General features: G+C 51.3%; 2 protein-coding genes across 4 annotated transcripts; both read right to left on the bottom strand.

Moving 5' to 3' along the window:
• Positions 1 to 485: 485 nt before the first annotated feature.
• TMEM208 (transmembrane protein 208) lies at positions 486 to 2,365 on the bottom strand. The gene is made up of 6 exons (XM_053448455.1): positions 2,263 to 2,365; positions 1,978 to 2,073; positions 1,492 to 1,551; positions 1,197 to 1,333; positions 881 to 965; positions 486 to 782 (listed from the first exon to the last, which is right to left on the bottom strand). Exons 1-6 carry the CDS (start codon positions 2,266 to 2,268, stop codon positions 642 to 644), a joined length of 525 nt encoding a protein of 174 aa, XP_053304430.1. The 5' UTR covers positions 2,269 to 2,365; the 3' UTR covers positions 486 to 641.
• A 1,875-nt stretch (positions 2,366 to 4,240) lies between these two features.
• On the bottom strand, positions 4,241 to 18,874 carry ELMO3 (engulfment and cell motility 3). Of its 3 annotated transcripts, XM_053448428.1 has the most exons (21): positions 18,821 to 18,874; positions 17,256 to 17,354; positions 16,829 to 16,869; positions 16,539 to 16,611; positions 16,080 to 16,130; positions 15,628 to 15,797; positions 14,328 to 14,427; positions 13,343 to 13,494; positions 13,182 to 13,260; positions 12,825 to 12,875; positions 12,629 to 12,751; positions 11,911 to 12,039; positions 11,356 to 11,460; positions 9,803 to 9,911; positions 9,382 to 9,518; positions 8,614 to 8,777; positions 8,303 to 8,415; positions 8,106 to 8,210; positions 7,430 to 7,512; positions 7,247 to 7,324; positions 4,241 to 4,487 (listed from the first exon to the last, which is right to left on the bottom strand). In XM_053448428.1, the coding sequence occupies exons 2-21, from the start codon at positions 17,331 to 17,333 to the stop codon at positions 4,275 to 4,277; spliced, it is 2,154 nt and encodes a 717-aa protein (XP_053304403.1). In that variant the 5' UTR covers positions 17,334 to 17,354; positions 18,821 to 18,874; the 3' UTR covers positions 4,241 to 4,274. The 3 variants fall into 3 exon arrangements, with proteins under 3 accessions (XP_053304403.1, XP_053304404.1, XP_053304405.1); XM_053448429.1 differs by lacking the exons at positions 12,629 to 12,751; positions 12,825 to 12,875; positions 13,182 to 13,260; ... (6 more) ...; positions 17,256 to 17,354; positions 18,821 to 18,874 and having other exon boundaries at positions 11,356 to 11,463; positions 11,886 to 11,988; XM_053448430.1 differs by lacking the exons at positions 9,803 to 9,911; positions 11,356 to 11,460; positions 11,911 to 12,039; ... (9 more) ...; positions 17,256 to 17,354; positions 18,821 to 18,874 and having other exon boundaries at positions 9,285 to 9,424.
• Positions 18,875 to 19,404: the final 530 nt, after the last annotated feature.

The following is a 19,404-nucleotide window of genomic DNA, read 5'->3' as shown; positions in this document are numbered from 1 at the left end:
GGGAGAGCAGGCACTATGTCAAATCCCACACCGTCCGGGCCGCAATGAGAGGTCAGGGGCCGCAACGAGAGGTCAGGGGCCGCAACGAGAGGTCAGGGGCCGCAACGAGAGGTCAGGGGCCGCAATGAGAGGTCAGGGGCCACGTGGCCCCAGTAGCAGAGCGCCTTTTTAAGGGCTGCTGTGGCCCTATTGGACGGGCAGCTGGAGCTAGAATTTGATCTGAGCGATAACTATCATTTATTACCCAGCTTCGTTATGGAAACCGTGTAGCAGGAGATTAGAACAGAAATCCGTGACAGGAACGCACCCGATCCCATGCCTCGATGCCATGTGGGGAGCGAGAATAAACCTCCAGCTGCAGCCCCGATCCGCGCAGGAACCCTGATAAACTAAACCCCCCTCCAGACACGAGGAACGATGGACGACGGGGAGGAAGGAGGAAGCACAACACTCCAAGCAGATCTCTGAAAGCAGGAGACGCAGACTTGGAACCAAACATTTTATAAGAAACGTGCGCACTCTGTAAAGCTCTGGATGAAATCACATAACCTCTCATTAAAAATAGAGCTTCACCATTATCAGTCTCTTCACAAACGTTTGCCGGTCTCCAGCGCTCGCGTGAAACAACGCAGCGGGCTGCATCAGAAGCGCTTCATCTGTCTGCGTTCCTGGCGCCGCTGCCGCTTCTCGTTCTGCTCTGGTGGGGCCGGAGGGGAAGAGTCTGCGGTAAACCAGGGGCCGAGGACATTAACCCACAGCAGATACAGAGCACGCCCGGGAGCCTGAAGTCAGGGACAAAGGAATTAAGCAGCCAGGCTCATCTCGCTTTTCACGCAGCTTTGATAACGGCATTTAAAGCAGAGACATCTTTGTGACTTACCAGCAGCCAGAAGTAGCAGACATACAGCGAGAAGCAGCTCAGCACCTGCACTATCGCAGTCAGCAGAACGATATCTTTAAGATGCCTGAAGAACAGAAAGAACAGATCTGCATCAACAAAACGACGGGGGACATGCGCAGAACGGGAGAAGCCATTCGTCCTGGGCACATGGTGGAGACAAGAGAATGACTAGAGGGGGCAGCAAGAGAAGAGATACTGGGGCCCCTCACATTTACTGATCGGAAATCAGCCAAGCCAACTGCAGCCGGCGCGTAAGGAGGGAAGCTGGTGCTCACCTCTGTGAGCGCTCACTCACTCTGCCATTCCTTGCTCCATGTTCAGGTCTATTCCTCCATCAAGCAAACTTCCATCTTCAGAGAAAGAAGCTTGGGCCATACCACGCATCGAGCGATAAGCGGCTGCATAAACTATACTACAGAATGCCAACACCACCTGCACAAAGAACAGCGCACAAACGGCTGTGAGTGCGCAAAAGAAAAAACAGTAGAACGTGGGCTCGGGCCGCGCGTAACCAGAACACTCACGCGGGGGCATTCCCAACCTGCTGCAAAGCGCTATATGAACTGGCAAACAAGAATAGGTAGACTTACCCACGTCCAGAAGGTGGAGGAATTATAAAACAGCCCAAGATTTACTGCTCCATACAGCACCTGGCAGAAAGTCAGATTACATCATTAACAGGACTATTGTCAAAAAGGGGCCCTTTATCTGTAAAATAATGTCACCGAGGGGCTCTCTGGCAGGATGGCACGCCGTCACCGAGGGGCTCTCTGGCAGGACGGCACGCCGTCACCGAGGGGCTCTCTGGCAGGACGGCACGCCGTCACCGAGGGGCTCTCTGGCAGGATGGCACGCCGTCACCGAGGGGCTCTCTGGCAGGACGGCACGCTGTCACCGAGGGGCTCTCTGGCAGGACGGCACGCCGTCACCGAGGGGCTCTCTGGCAGGACGGCACGCCGTCACCGAGGGGCTCTCTGGCAGGGCGGCACCCCGTCACCGAGGGGCTCTCTGGCAGGACGGCACGCCGCTACCGCCACCAAGGGCCATTAAGTAAAAGTACTGCTCTAGGCACTTACTGTGGCCCCCAGGATTACGCGCAGATAGAAGGTCAGGGTCTCCTTGTTTTCTTCATAAATCTGCTTCTTTCCTTTTGTGGCGACCTTTCCTTTTGGCTGCAAAGCGAGAAATACGTGGGAAATGTTAAGTTCTGCCTTTCCCCGGCATCAGGGCGCCGACCCCGCACAAACCCAGGCTGGCGGTATCACTGGTACCGGGCCACGACTGCCCAACGCTCTATATGCCGACGGGACGGAACCAACAACACCGAACGACATGTTCAAGCGGCATTACCGCGTACTCACCGCCATCCCGCCGCCTTCAAAACCGGCTCTACAATTACCAGCTCAGCACATCTGCCATTTCCGGCGCGGGCCAGTGACGTCGCACCGGGCGGAAGTGAGTCAGTGAGCCGTAGTTGGACGCGATTGGCTTTGCCGGCTAGACACTGTGTACATAAAGTACTTTACGATGTGGCAGCCGCGGTACACAAACGGTTAGCGGTGTCAGGGCTTTCTGGTTCAGTTCGCCGTTGAGGTTTCTCATGCTTTGTTTATGCATCTGCACGTCTGGTGCTGTTAACCCTAACTACACTTTAAAAAAAAAAAAAATACATAAAAGAGTGGTGGATACGTACAACAACGTCCCAGCAGAAATGGTAGAGTCAAACACAATGAGGGAATTTAGTTTAGGATAGGCATGTGGCTCCTGAATCTGAAATGAGACATATTTCAGTGCGGGGCAGAGCTCTGCGAGTGGGGTAACCCTAACCCGATCTCCCCCGGCCGGGAGCAGCCTTTCACTGCGGGGCAGAGCTCTGCGAGTGGGGTAACCCTAACCCGATCTCCCCCGGCCGGGAGCAGCCTTTCACTGTGGGGCAGAGCTCTGCGAGTGGGGTAACCCTAACCCGAACTCCCCCGGCCGGGAGCAGCCTTTCACTGTGGGGCAGAGCTCTGCGAGTGGGGTAACCCTAACCCGATCTCCCCCGGCCGGGAGCAGCCTTTCAGTGCGGGGCAAAGCTCTGCGAGTGGGGTAACCCTAACCCGATCTCCCCCGGCCGGGAGCAGCCTTTCACTGCGGGGCAAAGCTCTGCGAGTGGGGTAACCCTAACCCGATCTCCCCCGGCCGGGAGCAGCCTTTCAGTGCGGGGCAGAGCTCTGCGAGTGGGGTAACCCTAACCCGATCTCCCCCGGCCGGGAGCAGCCTTTCAGTGTGGGGCAGAGCTCTGCGAGTGGGGTAACCCTAACCCGAACTCCCCCGGCCGGGAGCAGCCTTTCAGTGCGGGGCAGAGCTCTGCGAGTGGGGTAACCCTAACCCGATCTCCCCCGGCCGGGAGCAGCCTTTCACTGCGGGGCAAAGCTCTGCGAGTGGGGTAACCCTAACCCGATCTCCCCCGGCCGGGAGCAGCCTTTCAGTGCGGGGCAGAGCTCTGCGAGTGGGGTAACCCTAACCCGATCTCCCCCGGCCGGGAGCAGCCTTTCAGTGCGGGGCAAAGCTCTGCGAGTGGGGTAACCCTAACCCGATCTCCCCCGGCCGGGAGCAGCCTTTCAGTGCGGGGCAAAGCTCTGCGAGTGGGGTAACCCTAACCCGATCTCCCCCGGCCGGGAGCAGCCTTTCAGTGCGGGGCAGAGCTCTGCGAGTGGGGTAACCCTAACCCAATCTCCCCCGGCCGGGAGCAGCCTTTCAGTGCGGGGCAGAGCTCTGCGAGTGGGGTAACCCTAACCCGAACTCCCCCGGCCGGGAGCAGCCTTTCAGTGCGGGGCAAAGCTCTGCGAGTGGGGTAACCCTAACCCGATCTCCCCCGGCCGGGAGCAGCCTTTCAGTGCGGGGCAAAGCTCTGCGAGTGGGGTAACCCTAACCCGATCTCCCCCGGCCGGGAGCAGCCTTTCAGTGCGGGGCAGAGCTCTGCGAGTGGGGTAACCCTAACCCGATCTCCCCCGGCCGGGAGCAGCCTTTCAGTGCGGGGCAGAGCTCTGCGAGTGGGGTAACCCTAACCCGACCCTAGCCCACTGGGTGCGCTGAAAGTTTACTCTCAAACCATAACAGAATAAAAACCCAGACTCTACCGGCAGATCAGCCCCGTTTGGCCTGTCCAGTCTCGTCTTAGATTCAGGAGCCGTATGTCTATCCCATGCATGTTTAATCCCCTCACTGTATTACCCTCTACCACCTCTGCTGGGAGGATGTTTCACTCATCTACCACCCTCTTGGTAAAGTGAAATTTCACCAAGTACTGCTAGTAGTGTGCTAGTCATGCTTAGAACAGATACAGAGACGTCGTCGTTGCATTGGCTTTCGTTTATTTAGTGTGTGACGTTCAGGCCTCTGCCGAGGTGAAGCGGTAGCAGTAATCGTAGTTCAGTGGCCGTGGCGGGATGGGTGGCGGATTCTCCGGGATGGGAACGTTTTCCAGATCCAATAACCTCAGCTTGAGTTCAGTGTTGAGCAGGATATCCAGATCGCTGTGTTTGCGGTTGCTCGTCATCTCCCGCCCCAGCAGTGCGTTCAGTCCATCGATCCACAGCGAGAACTGAGTAAGGAGAGGGAGATCAGTGTACAGAGCTGCGGAATATGATGGCGCTATATAAAACGAGAAATAATGATATAAGGAAGGTATGTGACACTATGTAATGCTATCAGCCTCGGCCAGACAGCTGCCCTCAGCACGACATACGGCACGGGGCAGTATACAATATTCCACATAACGGCATCAATATTCCCTATATCCGCATCAATATTCCCTATATCCGTATCAATATCCCGCACACCGGTATCAATATTCCCTATATCCACATCAATATTCCCTATACCAGCATCAATATTCCCTATATCCACATCAATATCCCGCACACCGGCATCAATATTCCCTATATCCGCATCAATATCCCGCACACCGGCATCAATATTCCCTATACCGGCATCAATATCCCGCACACCAGCGTCAATATTCCCTATATCCGCATCAATGTTCCGCACACCGGCATCAATATTCCCTATATCCGCATCAATATTCTGCACACCGGCATCAATATTCCCTATACCGGCATCAATATTCCCTATATCCACATCAATATTCCGCACACCGGCATCAATATTCCCTATACCGGCATCAATATCCCGCACACCGGCATCAATATTCCCTATATCCACATCAATATTCCCCATACCGGCATCAATATTCCCTATACCGGCATCAATATCCCGCACACCGGCATCAATATTCCCTATACCGGCATCAATATCCCGCACACCGGCATCAATATTCCCTATATCCGCATCAATGTTCCGCACACCGGCATCAATATTCCCTATATCCACATCAATATTCCCTATACCAGCATCAATATTCCCTATACCGGCATCAATATCCCGCACACCGGCATCAATATTCCCTATATCCACATCAATATTCCCCATACCGGCATCAATATTCCCTATACCGGCATCAATATCCCGCACACCGGCATCAATATTCCCTATATCCACATCAATATTCCCTATATCCACATCAATATTCCCTATATCCACATCAATATTCCCTATATCCGTATCAATATCCCGCACACCGGCATCAATATTCCCTATACCGGCATCAATATTCCCTATATCCACATCAATATTCCCCATACCGGCATCAATATTCCCTATATCCACATCAATATTCCCTATACCAGCATCAATATTCCCTATACCAGCATCAATATTCCCTATACCGGCATCAATATCCCGCACACCGGCATCAATATTCCCTATATCCACATCAATATTCCCCATACCGGCATCAATATTCCCTATACCGGCATCAATATTCCCTATATCCACATCAATATTCCCTATATCCGTATCAATATTCCCTATATCCGTATCAATATCCCGCACACCGGCATCAATATTCCCTATACCGGCATCAATATTCCCTATATCCACATCAATATTCCCCATACCGGCATCAATATTCCCTATATCCACATCAATATTCCCTATACCAGCATCAATATTCCCTATACCAGCATCAATATTCCCTATATCCGTATCAATATCCCGCACACCGGCATCAATATTCCCTATATCCGCATCAATATTCCCCATACCGGCATCAATATTCCCTATACCAGCATCAATATTCCCTATACCAGCATCAATATTCCCTATACCAGCATCAATATTCCCTATATCCACATCAATATTCCCTATATCCACATCAATATTCCCTATATCCACATCAATATTCCCTATACCAGCATCAATATTCCCTATATCCACATCAATATTCCCTATACCAGCATCAATATTCCCTCACACCGGCATCAATATTCCCTATATCCACATCAATATTCCCTATATCCACATCAATATTCCCTATACCAGCATCAATATTCCCTATATCCACATCAATATTCCCTATATCCACATCAATATTCCCTATATCCACATCAATATTCCCTATACCAGCATCAATATTCCCTATATCCACATCAATATTCCCTATACCAGCATCAATATTCCCTATACCAGCATCAATATTCCCTATATCCACATCAATATTCCCTATACCAGCATCAATATTCCCTATATCCACATCAATATTCCCTATATCCACATTAATATTCCCTATACCAGCATCAATATTCCCTATACCAGCATCAATATTCCCTATATCCACATCAATATTCCCTATATCCACATTAATATCCCTCACACCGGCATCAATATTCCCTATATCCGCACTGCAGGTGATCCCCTGCGCTGTCTCAGTTTGATGATGTGAGGGACCCCCTACTCCGGCGTTACCCGCGGCACCAGTGTTACTCGCGGCACCAGTGTTACTCGCGGCACCAGTGTTACCCGCGGCACCAGTCGGCACCAGTGTTACCCGCGGCACCAGTGTAACCCGCGGCACCAGTGTTACCCGCGGCACCAGTGTAACCCGCGGCACCAGTGTTACCCGCGGCACCAGTCGGCACCAGTGTTACTTGCGGCACCAGTGTTACCCGCGGCACCAGTGTTACCTGCGGCACCAGTGTTACCCGCGGCACCAGTGTTACTTGCGGCACCAGTGTTACCCGCGGCACCAGGCGGCACCAGTGTAACCCGCGGCACCAGTGTTACCCGCGGCACCAGTGTTACCCGCGGCACCAGTGTTACCCGCGGCACCAGTGTTACCCGCGGCACCAGTCGGCACCAGTGTTACCCACGGCACCAGTGTAACCTGCGGCACCAGTGTGCACCATTGTGACTTGTGGCTCCGGCCTGTTCTCGTGGACAGGCCCCCCTCGGCTGGTTTCTTACCGCTATGTTTGAAGGTGCGATGAAGTCCAGACAGCTGTCCCCGTCAAAGCAGATAGAAAAGGCCTGCTCTATGATGTCCTGCGAATAAAGAGTGAATGCGCCTCTTAGAGGGGCCCTGGTGCTCTTATCACTATAGCAACAGCCTCCCCACAAACACACAACGCTTATTCTCCCAAATCCTACCTTGTTCTGTTTCCCGGAGCTTTTTTCTTTCATATGTGGACAGTCCTTCCCCGTGAGAACACACTTAATGTCAGCGACGGGGACTGCGAAGAAATCACGAGAGACATCATTCATCTTTCTCCACCGCTCCCATTCCCGCGTGGACCGTGTGTATGGCTGGTGTGCCACCGCTCCCATTCCCACGTGGACTATGTATATGGCTAGTGTGCCACCGCTCCCATTTCCACATGGACCGTGTATATGGCTAGTGTGCCACCACTCCCATTCCCACGTGGACTATGTATATGGCTAGTGTGCCACCACTCCCATTCCCACGTGGACTATGTATATGGCTAGTGTGCCACCGCTCCCATTCCCACGTGGACTATGTATATGGCTAGTGTGCCACCGCTCCCATTTCCACGTGGACCGTGTATATGGCTAGTGTGCCACCACTCCCATTCCCACGTGGACCGTGTGTATGGCTAGTGTGCCACCGCTCCCATTCCCACATGGACCGTGTATATGGCTAGTGTGCCACCGCTCCCATTCCCACGTGGCCGTGTATATGGATAGTGTGCCACCGCTCCCATTTCCACGTGGACTATGTATATGGCTAGTGTGCCACTGCTCCCATTCCCACGTGGACCGTGTATATGGCTAGTGTGCCACCGCTCCCATTCCCACGTGGACCCACTTTTGCCTTGCAGAAGCTCGATTGGTGGGTTTTCCGTGTTACCGTCCAGGTCTCCGTAATGAAGAACCTTGTGATTGGGTGAGAGACGGCAGAACCACAGCTTGTCTGCAGAAGGAAAGAGAGACAGTTTGGTGACAATGAGTGTGAGCAGCTGGGCTAAGCCCGGGAAGCTGCCGGTACACGGAACGGCTGCTGACCCTGTCTCCGGCGGCTGCTGATCTTGCGGAACGTGGTTCCCTCGCACAGGTAGTGCAGTCTCTGCTGTTTGATGAGGTCGAGCAGCTCCACCTGTAACTGTTTCCGCAGCTCCCTAAAGAACACAGAGAGCGTGCAGGTGAGCAGCTACAGGAGCCTTTATGTGTGCGTGCGCGTGTGAATATATGTGTGCGTGTGAATATATGTGTGCGTGTATATATATATATATATATATATATACACACACACATACGTACACGCCATGACATAAGCAATGGGAATCATGGGCTCAGAATTGCTTTCTCCCACTCACATCACTGGCGGGGAAAGGACCTCCTCTTGGATCTGCCTCTCCGCCTGGCGCACTTTCAGAATTTCACTATAATTCATGGAGAATATTTTGGTCCGAAAAAATTCCAGCGATGTATGTGCAAAGGTAAGAGCACGCGATATCTGCTCCCTCACCACGTTCATTACCTGCGATGAACCCAAGCATTAGCCACGCGATGCACGAAACACGAGCCAAAACATACAAGCAACATACAAGCAACATACAAGCAACATACAAGCATGCCAAGTTTCTATGCAGGCTGAGAAACCCCACAGCTGAATTTGCCATTGCCAGGAATCGGTTATTATAGAATGAATTGTCGATGAGTGCGTGGCACGGTCCACTGCCCCATTAACTGCATGTGCTGCCATCCACAGATTTCATCGCCCTCATGGCCTGCAAACTAAGATGGTACCACGGAGGGGTGTATTCACTAAAGGAAGGCTTAACGTCGAAGAGCTTCTGCTATGGGACCAGCTTGGCCGGCCCTGTGTAATGTATAGTTAAATCAGTGAGATTTCTTCAGTCTCTTCTGTTGTTGAATGATACATTATACAGGGCCAGTCCAACTTCTATGCCTGCCGTTACACACTGTATATCACAATGCTTTTCATGCAGTGAATAATAACTCCTGTGCCAAGCACAACATGAACCTTTCGGCTTGGTGGCTCTCCGCTGTCAGGGTGGATTATTCTGAAGGGATGCACTCACTTCGGCCATGTCTCATACTCGGCACACTGAGACTCCCACCTTGTCAAAGTCTTCCTGAGTGGCTCTCATTTCTTTCCAGGTCTTGTTGAGCAGCTGGATGCAGACGCAGAAGAGCTCCTGCACGCAATGATCTTGGGAATAAAATAATCCCAGGAAGTTTTGCCCTGTTTCGGAGGCTGAAATACACAGAAGATCTGCACATGAGGGAGGTGACGCCAAAAGATTGTAATGTTTCACCTGCAGAGTTGCCCTCATTTAAAATGCGTTATCGTTACCGTAGCGGGCATCGAGGCCCCCGTACTGTTTGTAGCAAACAGCCACCGAGGCCTCCGTACCATCTTCAGCAAACAGCCACTTAGCCCCCCATACCATCCGCAACGGCCGCGTGGACTGTGCAGTGTGAAGTGATGCATGCGCACAATGAGATATTATCACAGATATAAAATATGTGTAACTGTACCAGGCTCGCCAATTCTCAGAATATCACACAAGATCAAGGTCAGGTGAATGCTGCTTCGAGCAAACGGACAGGCGAGTTTATCTTCCCGGCTGCTATTCTCCAGCACAAACTGAAAACAGAGTATGAGTATGAACAAAGGAAATACCACCAACACGTCTGTCCGCCAACTTCATGCTACCTGTCCAAACCACTCCCCCACCACCAACACGTCTGTCCGCCAACTTCCTGCTACCTGTCCAAACCATTCCCCCACCACCAACACGTCTGTCCGCCAACTTCCTGCTACCTGTCCAAACCACTGCCCCACCACCAACACGTCTGTCCACCAACTTCCTGCAACCTGTCCAAACCATTCCCCCACCACCAACACGTCTGTCCGCCAACTTCCTGCTACCTGTCCAAACCACTGCCCCACCACCAACACGTCTGTCCACCAATTTCCTGCTACCTGTCCAAACCATTCCCCCACCACCAACACGTCTGTCCACCAACTTCCTGCTACCTGTCCAAACCACTCCCCCACCACCAACACGTCTGTCCACCAACTTCCTGCAACCGGTGCAAACCATTCCCCCACCACCAACACGTCTGTCCGCCAACTTTCTGCTACCTGTCCAAACCATTCCCCCACCACCAACACGTCTGTCCACCAACTTCCTGCTACCTGTCCAAACCATTCCCCCACCACCAACACGTCTGTCCGCCAACTTCCTGCTACCTGTCCAAACCATTCCCCCACCACCAACACATCTGTCCACCAACTTCCTGCTACCTGTCCAAACCATTCCCCCACCACCAACACGTCTGTCCACCAACTTCCTGCTACCTGTCCAAACCACTCCCCCACCACCAACACGTCTGTCCACGAACGTCCTGCTACCTGTCCAAACCATTCCCCCACCACCAACACGTCTGTCCACCAACTTCCTGCTACCTGTCCAAACCACTCCCCCACCACCAACACGTCTGTCCACCAACTTCCTGCTACCTGTCCAAACCATTCCCCCACCACCAACACGTCTGTCCGCCAACTTCCTGCTACCTGTCCAAACCATTCCCCCACCACCAACACGTCTGTCCACGAACGTCCTGCAACCGGTGCAAACCATTCCCCCACCACCAACACGTCTGTCCACCAACTTCCTGCTACCTGTCCAAACCATTCCCCGAACACCAACACGTCTGTCCACCAACTGCCTGCTACCTGTCCAAACCATTCCCCCACCACCAACACGTCTGACCACGAACGTCCTGCAACCGGTGCAAACCATTCCCCCACCACCAACACGTCTGACCACGAACGTCCTGCAACCGGTGCAAACCATTGGCACAACACTCTGTATTAATGAATGACATAAATAAGCCGGTGTTGATTAGTAGTTGGTTATATCAGCGTTATGAAGAACAATGAGTGAAGCGTCGCGTACAGGTTTATTACAATAACACTGACCGAGCAGTTTTAATTCTAATTAACATGTAAGCAAAACGCGGAGCTTCAGTATCAGTGGCATCCTGTATATTCCTGTACATTCACACTGCGAGGAATACCTTACCCTGCTGTAGGCACTGGGCCAGCGCGTGGAGAAATAGACCATGTTATCTAGAGCTAGCAGTCCAGGTGGGGTGAGAGACAGATCCTGCCACGGGCTGCCGTTATTCTGGAACAGAAGATATCAGTCACACTTTCTGCTCGTGGCACTCAGAGTTCACACATAAGTGTGTAGTCTGGTGTCACCTTTCACTTATGCATGCATTTGGAGCCTAACTATGGCGGAGGAGACAACGCGGCAACCACATATAATCGGCTAACGTGCTAAAAGTGGAGCAGTTGCGAAAGCAGCCAATAGAATGCCAGTGACTTTGTGTCACTTTTCTCCACATCGCACAGAATGCTTTGTGTGTCTGTTCCATTGTTTGGCAGTTCTGGAATCACAGATCGGCCCAGAATTACAGGAATGGGGCAGGTAAAACACATCCTGTACAGAAGGTTCATCTACCCCATTGGTGGGGGGCACCTTTCTCCATAAAGGCAGTCTATTGCAAAAATCACCTACAGGAGTATGGCAATACATACAGACATCTGTAATGGAGGAGCTGTAGGGACTCACACAGAAGCCAAGCTTGCGAAACTCTTTGGCACAAAGCGATCGTCGTCTCTCTGAGTTCAGATGACTTCCTTCCTCATCTTCATTGGGAAAAGCTATGAGCCTGAGAGCATGCAGCTGCTGCCTCTGGTCCTGTGTAAAGACATCTCTGTCTGGCACATTTTTTTAACCCCAGGTTTATTTTATGGGGACAATCAAAGCTTGATTATATAATAGAAAACACTGTATGGATAGGATAGGGGGACGGAGAAGGAGCTAACCCTGGACTAACAAAGACTCATTCTTCGGCATGCAGGAGAGGAAAAACTATTCTCATGAGGAAACCTCAGAGGAACCATGGCATTCCCTTTGGGCGCTAAGATGTTAAACGTGACTACATTATTACTCAAGGATTTTTAATGCACCATCATCTATCGCTCTGACAGTTAGAATTTGGGGATTTTTTAACAGCATTACTGCAGTTTCCTTGTAAACGGACACGTTTCTAAGGTTTCAGTTAAATCCGAATAAATAGAACGCAGTTAGTGGCTGAATGCCCTGATATCCAGCTAGGAGCCAGATGTTTCATTTGTGTCTCACCATGCTCAAGAATTCCACAGACTCTGCCATCTCGTGTCGTTATGTAAACACCATCCTTCCCACAACCTAAAGGTGTGAACGGTATGTGGACACCCTCAGCACAGAGCAGGACACAGGGCATGTCTGTGAACACATCACTTACAGGGTCATTGGGATCCATGCAGCTTCTGAGACGTGACTCCAATAGGCCTAGGCTCAGGCACTGTAGTACATACAGGTAATGTCTCATCTCATCACCCAGCGCCGACCGTCCATGGATGATGTCCTTTGGGAATTGAAAAACACAAATGAATGATTCCATCTCTCCTTTACCATCAGTACTGGTCACAGTGTCTTACCTTGTGAATGAACTGGCGCATGTTCTTCTTCCAGAGATAATTAAGCATCTCCTGTAAGAGAGTCATTTTAAGCAACGGCTACGCTAGGCATGACATTTTCACGTGTAGTATGTCATATATTTGCTTGCACCCCTTAGACTGTCTCCACGCGAAGCTGTTGCCACTATTCACACAGTCTGTGTGACTGGATCGTGCGCGATTCTGTGATCTACACAATGTAAGTGTGATCCACGTCTTGATAATGAAGATGGGGCCATGATGATTTTTTGGAAGACTGTTTTGTGTGCTTTGGAATGTGCGTGGACGCCGAGTCCTGACCCACCCCATGTATTCATAGTATTCCAGGCCCCCTGTTACCTCTTTCTCCCTGTCTCCCAGTCTCTGTAACAGAGCAAGTGTGAGCGCCATAACCTTGACCCGCGTCTCCTGGTTTGGCCTGATAAGAAATACGCACAACTTAATCCCTTGTACTGCAGCTTCCATTCCGATGCAAAGTTGTGCTTCACACTTCAACTTACAATTGAAGAAGGTTCAGCAGCCTGTCCAGGGTGACTTCCAGCCGTACCAGCGCTCCGAGATTGATGCTGCTCTGTACAACACTTTCTAGGATTGCTAGAGACAGCTGTGTGATGTGATCGTCCATCAGATTTGTGTTCACAAATCTAACAATCTGGAAGGGAAAAATATATGTGGCCAAAAGTATTGGGACACCTGACCGTTACACCAGCAGGGGCTTTGATGACATTGCATTCTAAACACATAGACAGTAATATGAAGTTGGTCTCTACTTTGCAGCTACAACGGCTTCCGCTCTTCTAGGAAGGCTTTCCACAAAACTTTGGGGAGATTTTATGGGGATTTTTGCCCATTCACCCGGTAGAGCATTTGTGAGGTCAGGCACCGTTGCTGGACGAGAAGGCCTGACAATCACCATTCCATTTCATCCCAAAGGTGTTCAACGTAGTGGTAAGGACTCTGCGGCCAGTCAAGTTGTTCCACCCCAAACTAATCCAACTATGTCTTTGTGGACCTTGCTTTGTGCACTGGGGCAAAATCATGCTGGAATAGAAAAGGGTTCCCAAACTGTTACCACAAAGTTGGAAGCAGAGCATTCTCCAAAATATCTTGGTATGTCCCCGACCTCAACCCCATTGAAAAAATCCCACAGAAAGCCCCAAAAATCTTGTTGAAACCCTTCCCGGAAGAGCGGAAGCCGTTATATCTGCAAAGGGGGGAGCCAGCTACATATTACTGTCTATGTATTTAGAATGTGATGTCATCAAAGCCCCTGATGGTGTAACGGTCAGGCGTCCCAATACTTTTGTCCATATAGTGTATCTTTAATCTGATATTAATAATACAAATGTTTAATTACTGGAGCAGGGTAACAGAGGTAACGTGAACAGCTGATTCCCACTCTAATTGGGTCTTAATAATGAATGGAATACAGTCTTGTCCGCCAGTGGTCTAAACTAGACAATCGATGTAAAGATAATGTCAAACCTTGTGTAGGAAATCCTTACTGAAGGTCTCCCAGGACACCACTCCATGTTCCATGAGCTCAGAGATTGCCCTCAGGGTGTGCACCATCACATCTCCGAGTCTGGGTTGAAACAGACACAAATGAGTCTTTGAGCGGTAAGGAGTACAAATTAAAAAAAAATATTGCTGAGATTACATACTAAGAAATATCCGTGAAAAGTTAACATCAACACATGCATTCCAGCTGTTTGACTTGTGACATGTTGATACACCTAAGATGGTGCATGTGCACATGTTATCCAAGCCACGCAGGAACAATGGTCATTGTGGTTAGAGTAGACCTAGTGACAGCGGTTGGAGTAGATGTAGTGACGGCGGTTGGAGTAGACGTAGTGACGGCGGTTGGAGTAGATGTAGTGACGGCGGTTAAATTAGACAGTGACGCCCTTTAGATTAGCGATAGCGATGGAGGTTTAAGCAGACAAGGTGATGGCAGTTAGAGTAGATATAGTGATGGCGGTTAAAGTAGACAAAGTGATGGAGATTAACAGACATTGTGATGGAGGTTAGTGTAGATATAGGGATGGCGGTTAGAGTAGATATAGTGATGGAGGTTAGAGTAGGAATAGTGATGGGGGTTAAAGTAGACATAGTGATGAAGGTTAGAGTAGACATTGTGTTTGAGGTTAGAGTAGACATAGTGATGGTGGTTAAAGTAGACATAGTGGTGGAGGTAAGTAGAGACAGTGATGGCGGTTAAAGTAAACAAAGTGATGGCGGTTAAAGTAGACAAAGTGATGGTGGTTAAAGTAGACAAAGTGATGGAGGTTAAAGTAGACAAAGTGATGGCGGTTAAAGTAGACAAAGTGATGGCGGTTAAAGTAGACAAAGTGATGGTGGTTAGTAGACATGGTGATGGCGGTTAAAGTAGACATAGCAATGGAGGTTAGAGTAGGAATAGCGATGGAGGTTAGAGTAGGAATAGTAATGGAGGTTAGCGTAGACATAGTGATGACGGTTAGAGTAGACATTGTGATGGTGAGTCGCTCCTCCCATAGCATGTCTGGAGGGAACCTGCCACCTGCACAGGAATCTAGACAGCTCTAGCTCACCTTCTGGATAACCACTATCTCCTCCATCCCATTCTAATGTTACTTTCTCCTGACCCTCTACACATGCCATGGCTCTTTCCAGGGTCACCTTCATCCTTAGTGCACCTACAAACCCCTTAAGGTCTGGAGAGGTGCTGCTGCTGTATTACTTCTATGAGAAAGCAAAGCGGATGCAAAGCACATTGTGTCTGGGCTATGAGAAGACTTACTCTTGTTCCTCCTCCACAATCTTGGAGAGAATGGAGAGACCATCACGGCTGATGAATTCCTGAGCAAACGTAACATCTCGAGAGAGGGCTGCAAGCTTCTTCAGGGACTCTGATCTCACATCCATGTTGTGGCTCTGTGCTCCGCTGCAGAGAATGCTCGCCTCTTTGTCCTTAGAGACCAGGAAACAAAGTGGGGAAACGTGAAGGACGCGTTAGAATGACTGGATAACGCTCTTCAAGTGGAAGAATCGCCAGCTGTTATGGACTGGAGGTGTGTTGATTTTTTTTAGGCAGAGCAACTGTGAAATACTTGAAGATAAAGCATAATATTTGCCCTGCTCGGATATCGTGGCCACAACCTATATGGTTATAGCTCAACAATCTTAATCTGTTTTCAGATTTAGCCATATGGCCGCCGTCCAGCATTCCGGCCCGGGAATAGGCCAGCTCACCGGGGACGTCGTAAGTCTCAGGATGCTGCCATTCTTAATGTCCATTCGGTTCTGAAAATAAAAGCAAATAGAAAAGTAATGTGACTGGGACACCCACCAGTGGGAAGCAAACGTGGCACACGGTGCATGTGGCCATGGTCGTACTACACGGGAATCCTAATGAAAGATCCTTAGAGAAAAGTTTAGCTCTTTTGTTTAGTGCACAATTTCATCCCATTTGAATATTTGTTGCCCGCAGACAGCAGCGTCACTATATTTCTATATTTGCTTGCCTGCAATCCTCCCATTCCCTCAGGCCAGGCTCTGTGCAGGTAAAGGGTCCATACCGGGGCAGATCCTGTATGCACAGCTAACTCGTCTGCGCCAAGCATACCAGGACAGGGCTTATCATGAAGCCACAGAGGACCGCATGCCGTACAGACGCAGGATGCCATTGGTTTGGGGAATATGGCGGCTTACCGACTCCGTGATGTATTCTTGGTGTCCATCTACATACTGAAGCGTATAGTGCTCTGGGTTACTGAGACACCACCTGCAGACACCAAATACAAAGTACACTGTCAGCTGCACCCACACCACCTCCCAATGCAGTCAAGTAAGGCTTCATCTCTCACAGCATGACACGTATGTTACACGCAAATGACATGCTCATCAAGCCCCAGGTATTCACCGAAATCCCACGTTTCCCAGATACCTCCATGCCCTTATCCACCCTCTTCAGGGAGCCGGGGTGTTTGTGGCGTACTTACACATCGCAGACATCTCTCACCACAGCCGACAAAGGTTTGCTCTGAAACGAAACGGGCACATTTTAATGGTCTCCAGCAGGGTGCCAGTTAGTTACAAGACGCTGTGCCGGCTAGGATTTGTGCGCTTCTGACGGCTGGTGTTTCAATGTGTGCTACACCGGGAATGTATGTAAGTGTTACCAGGGCAGGCAGTGGCATGTTCTTCTATGGTCTGAGGCCCCTGGGCCAGTAAGCTTGCTACTATGGTTTGTGTGGGGAGACCAATCGTATAATCTTATAATAGGATTTTAATTTGTTGCTGTAAATTCAGCACTAAGTGACCAAAAATGGAGGCTTCGAATAGGGTTAGTGAGCAGCGCCCACAATATGATATGTTGTATGTGCTAGGCATGCGCAGATGCGACATGATCTGTTGAGCTCACTATACCTGATCCAGTTCAATGAGCTGTGGATAGGACCCCATCCTTTGGATGGCTATTTTCACAATATTTTTTGTCGGCTCCATGTCTATCTGTTCAGGCTCAACCTGCAAGAGACAAAATAGTGGGCTCATTCACAGCGATTAGAGGAATCCACATGAAGCTGGAGCTTTGTATTAATTACTACACAGAAACGCCGCATCTGCCCGCTGGTCAGAAACTCCCGGCTTTCCTAGTATGTCCTTCAGCTCAGAGACGCCCGGCCCTCCCACAGGTCAGAGACGCCCGGCCCTCCCACAGGTCAGAGACGCCCGGCCCTCCCACAGGTCAGAGACGCCCGGCCCTCCTGGTCAGCCCTACAGCTCAGAGACACCCGGCCCTCCTGGTCTGCCCTACAGCTCAGAGACGCCCGGCCCTCCTGGTCTGCCCTACAGCTCAGAGACGCCCGGCCCTCCTGGTCTGCCCGCAGCTCAGAGACGCGCAGCCCTCCCGGTCTGCCCTACAGCTCAGAGACATCCAGCCCTCCTAGTCTGCCCGCAGGTCAGAGGCACCCGGCCCTCCTGGTCAGCCCTACAGCTCAGAGGCACCCAGCCCTCCTGGTCAGCCCTACAGCTCAGAGACGCCCGGCCCTCCTGGTCTGCCCGCAGCTCAGAGACGCGCAGCCCTCCCGGTCTGCCCTACAGCTCAGAGACATCCAGCCCTCCTAGTCTGCCCGCAGGTCAGAGCCACCCAGCCCTCCTAGTCAGCCCTACAGCTCAGAGACGCCCGGCCCTCCTAGTCAGCCCTACAGCTCAGAGACGCCCGGCCCTCCCGGTCTGCCCTACAGCTCAGAGACATCCAGCCCTCCTAGTCTGCCCGCAGGTCAGAGGCACCCAGCCCTCCTGGTCAGCCCTACAGCTCAGAGACGCCCGGCCCTCCCGGTCTGCCCGCAGCTCAGAGACGCCCGGCCCTCCCGGTCTGCCCGCAGCTCAGAGACGCCCGGCCCTCCTAGTCTGCCCGCAGGTCAGAGGCACCCGGCCCTCCTAGTCTGCCCGCAGCTCAGAGACGCCCGGCCCTCCCGGTCTGCCCACAGCTCAGAGACGCACAGCACTCCCGGTCTGCCCGCAACTCAGAGACGCCCGGCCCTCCTGGTCTGCCCGCAGCTCAGAGACGCCTGGCCCTCCCGGTCTGCCCGCAGGTCAGAGCCGCCCGGCCCTCCGCAGAGCGAATGCGGTGGCAGTGAGCAGAGTGGTGAGAAGGCAGCGGGCATTAATGTGTAAACACAGATTATCCAGAATATTCTGAAGACTGAACGTCGCGTTTCATCTCCATCAGATTTACAGGAGGAGCCGCGCTCCGGTTCCGTAACGAGCCTGCAGCGTGCCAGCTGTGCCAGCAAACGCCACCCCTATACATTTCATAAACACATGCAGGTAAATCGACCCCCAGACAAGGGCACAGGGGTAACGCTGGGGTAACGCAGGGACAAAACATTCACAATCACCCAAGAACCACCGGCTTACTGAGGGGGAACAAGAACTTCTAGTGCAGTTCCAGTTTCTTGCAATATAAAATGGTTAATAAAGACCATTACCTGTAAGACGTTTCCTATGAGACAGAGCAGAAAGGTGGAGAAACTAAAGGAAGGAGCAGAAAGGTGGAGACATAAAGGGTGGGAGCAGGAGAGGTGGAGACAGGGAGCGAAATATCAGCAGAGGAGGAGACTGGGATGGGTTTGAACAAGTCTGCATTCCATTGCATATCGATGTTTAGTTCTGTGTGGACGCGGGCCGCAGGGACCGTTACGCCGGGTCCCCTGCGCTCTCTTTTACGTTCTGAAGTGCTGCTGTCCTGTCGGTCTTGAAGATCGAGAGTTTTGTAAACGCTGCAGCTCTGAGACGCACGCGGCCCGCACTGGCAGCAAAGAGCAGGCTATGAGCACGCGTGAGACGGAAGCCAAGAAAGTGGCAGCATACGGAGACTATCCGCTGTAATCTGCCCATTTCCAACGACTTGGTGCCTAGCCTGGTCTCGTAGTCAAGCTAATCATAAGCATATCCCATTCCTGTTTAAATTCCGTTATTGGATGAGTTTCTACCACTTCTGCTGGGAGGCTCTTCCACTTATCTTACACTTTCCAACATCACATCTAAAACCCTTTAGTTTTCGGCTATGGCC

This window comes from Spea bombifrons, chromosome 10 (genome assembly GCF_027358695.1).
Source record: "Spea bombifrons isolate aSpeBom1 chromosome 10, aSpeBom1.2.pri, whole genome shotgun sequence".
NCBI lineage: Eukaryota > Metazoa > Chordata > Amphibia > Anura > Pelobatidae > Spea > Spea bombifrons.
Note: the sequence above shows the minus strand (reverse complement) of the source record. Positions and strands in the feature narration are given on the sequence as shown.